Below are 10,909 nucleotides of genomic sequence, written 5' to 3' on the forward strand. Positions count from 1 at the left end.
TGACTTCAATATCAATTAGAATTAGAATTAGAATTGATCGACCCAATAATTAGAATTAGAATAATTAAGTAACACTAAGTAATTTCAGCAAGTAACGACCGACCAACTACCAAACATTTAATGTTTCGTCTATTATAATATATTATAGATATAGATTATGATACTATTTTATCTCGTCATTATTCTCATATTAAAATTTAATGATAAGATATAATCAAATTTCAAAAAAGTTATTTTTTATAGATTCACCTGGGACACCGAATTTATAAATATTGTTCCAGTGGAGTATGTTTAAAATTCGGTTTAAACTTATTTATTTATTGAACAAATGTTTGTATTTAGGATTAGATTTGAATGATAAATAAATAAACTCGACCCGCTTCTAAGCGAGTCGAACTCGAATTTGTCCATGAACAACTTTATTTATAGGAGGAAAAGTGTAAGATAAAATTTTAATGATTATTTTATTTTCTTTGGTAGATAAAAGTTCAATACAGTATTCAACTTTTTAGTTACAAAATCAAAATCTTGCGCACACTTATGGAAATATTTCTTCAAATATTTACTAAATAAGCATATTAATATAATTTAAATTAGTAAATAAATGTAGGTTAATATATTATTTGGTTATTAGTTACGACAATGACAAAAATATAAAGATTAGTAGATATTTTAAAATAAACAATTAAGGTGTAGACGTGTGAGAAATGAATTTTAAAAATCTGTATTAAAAAAAAAAGACAAAGAAAACTGTAGAACGACGCCGTAAAAGGCATGATCCTCATTCAATCCTCAATCCTCAATCCTCATCCTATCCAGGCAGAATGTCTATCTTCTTGACGCAGAGCAGATTGTCCAGACAGTAGAGTTATCCCGATGGAGTTATGTTCCATTTCATGTTCAACTCCTCCTCCAGTTGTTGTTCAAATCTCTTCCTCTAAAGTCAAACTGGCTGCTTCTTTATCCTTGCCCATACTTAGCAAACCCAAGTTAAGTAGTAACAACATAAATACTAAACAGTGTTTGTATTCAAAGAAGAAGACAATAGTAAGATGCGGTGGTGTTGCTCCACCTGCTGCTGACTATGCACTTGAACCTCTTCCTGCTGACATTCATGTCACTGAATCCCCTCAACCCAATTCCAGAGTATCTTCTCCCTTTATCCTCTTTCTATATAATTACGGAATACTAGTATTTATTAAGGAACCAATTCACTATTATATGGCAGGTTAGACTGAGCGTGGAAGTTCCGCGTGCTGTGTGTGAGGATTCTTACCAGAGGGTGTTGAATGAGTTTATGAAGCATGCTAAGGTACTTCAACCACCTTTTATCACAATTAAGCTTTCTTATACATTGCTACTTATATTAAGAATTGAATTGTATTGCCGTTTCTTTTCAGGTTCCTGGATTTCGCCCTGGGAAGAACGTTCCCGAGAATATTATTCTCAATTATGTGGGAAAGCAAAATGTGCAGAAAGCTGTAATTGAGTCTATCTTAAAAAGAACACTGCCACATGCCATGTCTTCCGTATGCTTAACATCTTCACCTTTTTCTTTCTATCCTCACCTTCTGAATTTTCATGAAAGCTAGCCGCCACATTTTTGATGGTTTTAATATGTTGAATTTAATTCTTGGTCAACACATATATTACAATTTCTCAAACCACCACAAGCAATATTCAAGTTCGTATTTCATATATTAAAGCTGATTTTATGCAGAATTTTTTCGTCAAACTCATATTCAAATTTCTTTTATATATATTTTTGCCAACCTTGAAATATAGCGAAAGCTTTAAAATATTTTTTAAAAAAATTCCTCACAAGTTAAGCTAAAATAGAAGGATTGTGCATTTATGTAGCAACATTTACACTTTGGTACTGCAGGCACTAGTTTCTGAAATGTAGTATTTCAAGTGTTACATCGGTCATAATGCAACCGTGCAATATTCTTTAATGAACTAGCAATGTAGTTATTTAGAAGTTCTCAGAATTTTCAAAGACTAAAGAGCCTCATTTAATTACCGTATTGCTATATCATATTTACAGGTAGATGGACGTGCTTTAAAGGACTCGGTTCATATTGCAACAAAATTTTCCGAAATGGAAAAAACATTTACCTCCCTGAACAAATTGATGTATGTTTTTGTTCATCATGTTTAGCCACTTTTATCTTGTATGATTACAAATTAAACCATCTACAACTTTGTTATTTTGCCAACCTTCTCAAGACCATACGTCAAGTGCAGGGTCTAATATGTGTAGCATGATTTGTGCATATTAGCATTCCCCTTGACTTGAAAGGAAACTTAGGATAACCCTCCTGAAACCTTAGGGTATCTTGTAGAGGCCTATTATTAAGTCACATACATATATATTGACATTTCCCTCACTTAAAAAACAACTTCAGGCTTCAAAATTTATCCATACCAGCATTGACCTTGACTTGAAAGAAAACTTGACAACCCTTCCGAAACTCTATGTAGAAGTGGCTATTATTAAGTCAAGTACATGTATCTTGACATTTTCCTCAGCAAAAAAAGCGACTTCAGCCTTAGAGTGTAGATCACCAATAGCCGAACTTTGGAGCATAACTAACAAGAGCATATGTTTGAGATCACTTGTACAGCTGTAAGATTGTCTGGACCGCTGGATCAATTTTAATGTAACCAGGGTAAGGTTAAAATAGGGCCTTATTTTACTCGGTAGCCTGAGCACCAACAGATTGCTTATTAATAAATGGAAATGTTGAAATGTGCGCCAGGCATTTCCATGTTACCTCACTATATACAGCATCATCATTTTTTCTTTACTATGGTGCATATCTTTATATCTTGCCTTAATCTGAAAACACTTAATTACCCATGCCCTTGGTGAGAAATTTAAATACTGTTTCCCATAATTAGGCAAGAAGCATTTTGAAAGTAGAAAGTTATACTTCCATTATCTCTTTCAAGATAATTTTTTTGGTGTTAACACTAATTTAATTATGATTTAGATATGATGTTGTTGCCGATGTCGCCCCAGAAGTCAAATGGGTTTCTGAGGATGCATACAAGAATATGAAAATTGTTGTTGAGATAGACAGCGATATTGATGCTCAAAGGACTTCTAAAGAAGAACTACGACGTCGTCATAAGTCTCTTAGTGTACTAAGAATTGTGACTGATAGAGGACTACAGGTAGATTCTGTTTATGAAACTGTATTCAGATACTAATTTAACTTTGTCTTCCTCTCTACATTAGGACTAAATTCTAAATTTTCTTTCTAGATATTCTATACAACCGTATTTCTAAAAAAATTGCATCAAGGGAATGCATGTACTGATTTTTGGAATCATACTTTTGCCTGGGAACCTACATTACAACTTTCATCTTAATTTAGAAAAATAATATGTTATACTTTCTTTGACTGGGCGGAAAGGAAACTTAGTCCTCTGTGTTTGGAATAGTAATTACTTTGTCTCTGTTGTGATATTAATATTCTTTTGACGCACTAATAATTATTTTTTATATTAACATGGACGAGTTGACCTGCACTACTTAAAAGGCACAAAATTGTGTACTATTCAAAGAAGACCATTTCTTAAACTATTATGTCACCCATTATTCCTTAGCGGACATGACTAATGTTTTTATTGTTTGCAAAAAGAAACGGTGGGAAGTACTTTACCTTGTGTTTCAACTTTCAAATAGCCATACATAGAATAAAGAGAGGCTGTAAGGTGCTTCATGATTTATTTAATATAAATATTATGTATATCTAATGAACTCATACCTATCTGAAAACTATGACTTTTCACGACTTCAGTCAAAATTTCCTGAAAAATACAGGACAACTAAACTATATGGACAATATAACTTCTATTATTATCTAGACGATATAAAGAGGATCTCGGATAGCAGTTGAGCTATGCAGACCCAACACATCATAAAAGAATGCACAGAACTTTTTAATCATATATAAGAAAAAATTACAATTACAAATTTAATATATATCTTTAGACGTACCTGTATATACAAGTAATTATATATATGCATAAATACACTTCTAACCTATACTTAGATTTAGAGGAGAGAGAGAGTGACCAGTTGAGAGGATAATTATTTTTGCTAATGCAACTTTATGAGGTATATACAATCACAATGTAGTTACTTCCTCTTGTAAGTTGATTGAGGTATGAACATTACTGTCTTTGAAACTTTTACAGATTGGTGATGTTGCAGTCCTCGATATATCTGCAATTACAATTGAGCAAGATGGATCTAGTGCTCAAAAAATTCCTTCTGCAGAGACCACAGGTCTGCTTATAATAAACAAAAAATCTATTTTCTTTAACGGACTTTTGTCTCAGATGTATTACTTCATGTCTATTTTCACATATATCTGCTCCCAGCAAGTACTACTACTCTGTGTTTTTTACAGTGTAAATGCTAGAAACTGTGTACAATGACATGGATGCATGTTTGTAATTTACTTTATGCAGTGGACACATTCCCTACTTTATGGGTAGAAATAGAAAAATAACAAACCACCAAACTGAATGGCTATAGATTTTCCAGTGGAAAAAATAACAAGAAATGTCTCATTTAGCAAAAAAGAAAGAATCACTTCAACAGTGAAGTGTCTTTTTAAAGTTTCCATTTATATAATATCAAAGTTTTCATATGATGGACCAAGAATTAGTTTTTTATTTTTCTGATTTCAGTCGCACTCAATAACTGAAACTAATCTGATATTTTACAAGTTAATATTTAATTAAATTTTTACCCATATTCCTTGAGCCTGTCAGCTTTAAAAATAAGAGAAAAACAAGAAAACTTGTGGGTCCAGTAGAACAGAATAATTCAGATCATTGAAATTCTTGTTTCGGCTTCTTTATTATGTGAATGATCAATAATGCGTGAGACCTGCTAACTTAGTTTTGTTTTTACAGGCTTTAATTTCGATACAGAAGATGGAGATAAAGTTCTGCCTGGTTTCCTTGATTCAATTATTGGAATTCAACGAGGTGAAACAAAATCATTTCCTCTTGTTTTTCCCGAATCATGGAATCAGGAAAATCTTCGCGGTGTGCATGCCCAGTTTACAGTGAGTTTGCAACTAATTTACAGATATCTACAATTAAATCAGAAAGTACTCTCATGAGTGAAGGTGCCAAGTCCAGATTTACAATGTTTTGAAAAATGCTAGGCGGCGAGATCAGCTTCTAGCGATTAATCGGCTAGGCGGTAATTAACGGGAATGACTAATCGGATGTACTTAAATATTATTATTTTATAAAATATAATTTTAATATTCAAAAATATCTTTTATACAAGTGAAATACGTCAAATATATAATTATCCTCATTTTGTTATCAAATACAATAGTTAAATACCCCCATTTTAAATATTAGTTTAGGTTTTTATTAAACTATTACAGTTTCCCCATTTTTTCTGTTTTGACCGATTAATCCCGCCTAATTTTTGGCTGATTAATCCCGCCTAAATCTGCCTACGTCGGCCTAGATCCGATTAATTACCGACTTTCACAAAAAATAAATGTTTTTTGCTCGACTTTTGTAAAAATTAGACGCTTTTGCTCCACCTAGCGCCTAGGCGCCGATTAATCAGCCTCCTAGACCAATTTTTAGAAACAGTATATGTACATCTCAATAGGCCAATCTGTGCTGCATTTTCTTTATTGGGTCTTAACTTTCTTTGTAATTATCTTACAAGGTCATTATAATGTTGTTTTAAAAAATGAAATATTTACGGCTGTATACTTCAGTCAAAAAGTGTCAGAGTTTTCAGTTATGGTATTATTTGTTTTACAAGGTTAATAACATACTTGTTAAGGCGTAAAGGCGGTGCTAGGCGCTAGTGCACCGCCTAGGTTAGGCGCTCGCATAGGCGACCATTAGACGGATTATACTTTTGGCTATATATATTGGTTTTTTTATACACATATAGTTATATATTATAATAAAATAGAATACTATAGTTATACTACTGAAGTATTGTACACAAATTACAACAAATGGATTTACTATGTATATGTGCGTGTGGGTGTGGGTGTTTGTTAAGATTAAAAGAATAATAACTTGATAATAATACTGAATCAATTCTTTGGTAGGAGATAATTCGTTCTCCTGTTTCCTCTTTAGATTGTTGTAGATGAGGTTTTACTGGTGAGTTTTGACGGACATAATGTTTACAACACAATATAGGTCCATTATAACTCAAATATGGATGAATCTTGTCAAAACTTATTTGGGCATGGTTGACTTGAAACTAGGCGAAAATAAGACGGACTAGGCGGAAATAAGACGGAATTAGGCGGACAAGGCGGACTTAGGCGGACCTAGGCGTCGCCTACCCCTTAAAAACTAAGGCGGGTCGGACGCCTTTCAGTTTTTTGCCGCCTAGGCGACGCCTTGACAACTATCTTAATAAGCAGGAATATTACTGATCTAGTAGAGGAACATGCAGAAGTAACAATCTTGTTATTCGTATCCGCAAAACAAGCAGACAAAAAGTAATGTAATCATGTAGGATTACTTATTCAAATGGCAACAGATCAACAAAAGCTTTTATCAGTATTCCCTATATGAAGTAAAACTGTGTTAGTATTTCTAAATATTAGGAGCTATCCACGATTATGTAGTTGGACACCTAATTTAATATAGGAGAGTGCATAAAGATCATTCTTTCTTGACTTGCTGTTTAGGTCGAATGTAAAGAGCTCTTTTATAGAGACTTTCCGGAACTGGGTGATTCCATTGCCGATAAACTTCTTCCTGGATGCAGTACGCTAGAAGAGGTAGGGTATTCGTCCACATATACAGATAAATTGCATACTAGTTGTGCTTCATTCTTTAGCTGATTTTTATATTTGATGATCGACAGGTGAAGAAAGCCTTGCTGGAAAGATGTTTAGGGGTGGAGAAAACAGCTAAGGAGCAAGCAACTGATAATGCCATTCTCGACCAACTAACAAAGGTTGTATAATTTTAAAGCACGCACACAATACGGCAGAATCTTGTCAGACTTAAAATAATAATCTTGTATACTAGCACCTTTATAAAATTTCAGCTCACTATGTTTCTGGGAAAACATGGTATATATATAATATTTTAAAATATTAAAAGCATTCACTATTTTGGAACACAAGAACTCTCTTTTTTTGTGTTTGGGGTGGGGTGGGGGGGGGGAAGGGGTTGTGGTAATTATAAAGGCACTTATGTTGAGATTCCATGGTTAGATTCCTCAACTAATCTTCAATGTCGCGTATATATTTACTGCTTAGCTATATTGATTGTCTTCAAATTATTTAGTTATCCTTCTCGTATATTTTTTAGTTATCATACATTTAATTTCAGCTGGTTGAAGTTGATGTACCTCAGTCATTGTTTGAGGAGCAAGGTAGACAGTTCTATGGAGCAAAGCTGTTAGAACTACAGGTCAGTATTGCTTTCTTCTTTAGTTATCCTAATAAGACAACATATGCTGCACCTGCACTTTCAGAACAATTACTAACTTCTTATGGCTGTTTGCATGTGTGTATAAATTTATAATAAATGTAGAATTCTAACTTAAGCATATATATATCTTAGGGAAGCGTGAAACTAAATGAAAATCAGCTAGCATCTCTAACAAGTCCGAAGGCAGTCAACGAGTATCTGGAAGGCCAGAAGGAGAATATAATTAATGTGATAAAGCAGAATCTGGCTGTGGGAGACATCTTCAAACGTGAAAATTTGCAGGTAAATATATTGTTCTGGTGAAAAGTTCCCACTTTTCTTTCAAAGCAAGGTATTAAGGACAGTACTTTCTAGACTTGTTTTTGCTAGATCCAAGAAAGATTGACGTGACTTTATAAACCAAATCATAACAAACAGACTTGGTGTATTCTGCTCGTTTGGGAGGGTAAGATGTTCGCTTACCTTTGCTCTGCACTAAAAGAGTAGAGAGGCTGTTTCTGTTCAGACTCCTGGCTCAATTAGAAGAAAACAGTAGCCCTAAAATTAGTGCCAGTAGCATCAGTAGCACTAAAAGCAGTGACAATAGGCAAATAATATAAGCAATTTAAAATGAAAGAGAGGTAAAAGGCATACAAAGAACAATGTATAAAAGGAGCAAGAAATCATCATCCATTCCCTCTCTTATTCTCTCGGAAATAGATGCTACTTTTTAGAATATTGCAGGTCAAGGGGCTAACTTTTGATAAATTTACCCTTTTATCTCCAATGTAATATTTTTTCACACAACACCTATGTTGTATGTGGCATTAGATTGATCAGGGCTTCTAATAGGTAACACGTATTTACAACCTAATATATAATTTTGTTGCATCATTTTGCAGTTTCCGACAGAGGAATTGGTGAAGGAGGTTGAAAATTCAATCGCCGAGTTTAAACGCCAGAATCAAGATTACGATGAAGAGCGCGTGAAGGATCAGGTTAGAGATTTCTGGGCCGAGAGACTGGTCAAATTCCTGTTAACACAAAACAGAAAGAGCTACGTGACCTTTTCAATTAAGTAGCCTCCTTAGAATATGCCACTGATATTGTTGGGTTACTTGTGATTTCTCAATGCCTCGGGGTGCTACAAGTCATAATCCATAACTATATTTGAAAAAAAATAATAAAGTAACGTGTTACATCTTTGTGTACATTTTGAAGGTGGAAGACATACTAGAAGGGGCAAAAGTGCTGGAATGGCTGAGAGAGCATACAGATGTCAAGTACATATGCAGATGAACGAGAAGCAGATATTATTCACTATACCCAGTGACGTAGAGAGGCTTTTTCATTCATCAAACATTCAAACTCATTTTGTGATGTAGAGATTTATAGGCCTTTTTTCACCTTGTTATTGTTGAGTAGAGAGAGATAGATGATACCCATTAGTATGAGTTACTACATTTACTGTCAATGTACAACAATAACCTCAACTCAATATAATCTTTATTTTGTATCTTTTTTTTTTGATGAAAAGCTGAAGATTTTATTAGACATTCATATCCAACTCAATACAATGATTAACTTCGATAGGAATAGGGAACTTATCAAAACTACGATCTCTCGACAAAAACATGACTCCCTAGCAAGCGTGTGGGTTATCATATTTGCAGATTGTTTAATGAAATACAAAGTAATAATGTTTCGCTGACATAAGATTTTCCGACGGTCCTCAACGATAATCCCAAATTTTGATCTCATTGGTGTTCTAATTCGAATAGCCTGGACCACAACGACACAATCAGATTCCAGAACCACCTCCGGCCATCCCATGCTATCTATCCAACTCAATACTTCCTTTATTGCCATGGCCTCGGCTGTTGGTGAGATTATCCCCTGTTGGACAACTGTTTTTGCCTGAATCAGCTCTCCATTTGAGTCCTCGCCATAAGTCCAAAACCTGTTTCTTCACGATCTTCAAAAATAGGTGCTTCAACTGTTATCTTAACTATGTTCGGTTGAGGTTTAACCCAAGTACCGGTTCCATCTCCGTCAGCATTAGGGATGTTAACGGGTCGGGTTCGGATCGGTGATCATAAAATTCAAATCCAAATATTTTCGGTTTATCCAAATCCAAATCCAAATCCGTCGGGTTTCGGATCGGATCGGGTATTTTTCGGATATCCAAAATTACGCATAATCTATATATTATAAATTGTTGGATAATAATCATATCAACCAAAGAGTCACTAAGAATGTATTGGAGCCAAAAGTTTCTATCTCTCTCAGCCCTTAAAATTTGAAGTTTAACGAATTTAAGAGTACAGGGGAGAGAAAAGGAGTCTTGTCATCTGACATGGTTTGATTTGTTATAGTATTCTCGTCATTTAGTCTCGTTTTATTCTTTTCAATTTCATCAAACACTATTATGGATTTAGTGCAAAGCATGAATGCTGTTTCTTTGGCAGATGAGGAAGAAGGGGGGCTGCAGGTAGAGGAGACAACAGGAGATGTGACTGGTTTACAGATTCAAGGTTTCGATCCAAAATTATGTGTGGTTGGCAGATTCATATCGGAAGGGAAGGTGGATTTCATGGCAATGCAGCACACCATGGCTGCGCTATGGAAGCCTGGGTGGGGTATGTACATGAAGGAGTTGGACTTAAATCTGTACCTGTTCTAGTTTTATTACGAGATAGATGTTAAGAGGGTAATGGAAGGTTGCCCATGGTCTTTCAACAGACGTGCTCTGGTTATGACTAGACTAAAAGATGGAGAAAATCAAAGAAATGCCGATCTCAATAGAATGGAGTTATGGGTTCAGATACATGATTTGAAAGTCGGATTCATGTCGGAGAAAATTTTAAAAGGTATTGGAAATTATGTTGGCAATTTCGTTTATGGATGTCCTAATAATTTTACTGGCGTATGGAGAGATTACATGAGAGTTCGTATATCCATTGATCTTCGCGTACCTTTAAAACGTAGAATGAAGATTAAAATGACAGGGGATGAGTGGTTTTGGGTAAATTTTAAATATGAAAACATCCCAACTTTTTGCTTCATTTGTGGCATTGTTGGTCACTCGGAGAAATTCTGCAGTAAGCTTTTCGAAATGTCTGAGAATAACATTGTCAAACCCTATGGCCCTTGGATGCGAGCTCCTTTTAGAAATCAGATCAAGCCAATAGGTGCTAAATGGCTTCGAAACGGCTTGGATATTGGTGCTTGAGATTCGAGAATGGAGATGAATGATGGTGTTTCCGGTGAGAAAGACGATGCTAATCAAGATCCACAAAACTCTCCTATAATTTCGGGGACAGGTAGGCAAGTAGGAAATAAAGGAATAACAGGATTTCAAAATATTATCTCAAACGCGGGAAATGAGTTTGGAAATAATATTGCAACAAATTCTCCTGTAATCATGGAGCAACCAAATAAAAGGAGTATATCTGTTATTGAAACA

At 34.6% G+C, this 10,909-nt stretch overlaps 1 protein-coding gene across 1 annotated transcript; it reads left to right on the forward strand.

Annotated features, from left to right (window-relative positions):
- Positions 1–756: 756 nt before the first annotated feature.
- On the forward strand, positions 757–8,959 carry LOC141707996 (trigger factor-like protein TIG, Chloroplastic). The gene is made up of 13 exons (XM_074511462.1): positions 757–1,146; positions 1,229–1,312; positions 1,401–1,529; positions 2,048–2,136; positions 2,997–3,180; positions 4,210–4,300; positions 4,936–5,090; positions 6,711–6,803; positions 6,890–6,982; positions 7,363–7,443; positions 7,597–7,746; positions 8,346–8,441; positions 8,665–8,959. The coding sequence occupies exons 1-13, from the start codon at positions 877–879 to the stop codon at positions 8,740–8,742; spliced, it is 1,593 nt and encodes a 530-aa protein (XP_074367563.1). The 5' UTR covers positions 757–876; the 3' UTR covers positions 8,743–8,959.
- Positions 8,960–10,909: the final 1,950 nt, after the last annotated feature.

This window comes from Apium graveolens, chromosome 2 (genome assembly GCF_009905375.1).
Source record: "Apium graveolens cultivar Ventura chromosome 2, ASM990537v1, whole genome shotgun sequence".
Classification (NCBI taxonomy): domain Eukaryota; kingdom Viridiplantae; phylum Streptophyta; class Magnoliopsida; order Apiales; family Apiaceae; genus Apium; species Apium graveolens.

Excerpts from the sequence above, each read along its gene's own strand:
- LOC141707996 (XM_074511462.1), top strand. The coding sequence starts at position 877 with ATGGAGTTATGTTCCATTTCATGTTCAACTCCTCCTCCAGTTGTTGTT. Across the intron at positions 1,530-2,047 it reads TGCCACATGCCATGTCTTCC|GTAGATGGACGTGCTTTAAA; the intron begins GTATGCTTAACA and ends TCATATTTACAG. Across the intron at positions 6,983-7,362 it reads TTCTCGACCAACTAACAAAG|CTGGTTGAAGTTGATGTACC; the intron begins GTTGTATAATTT and ends ATTTAATTTCAG.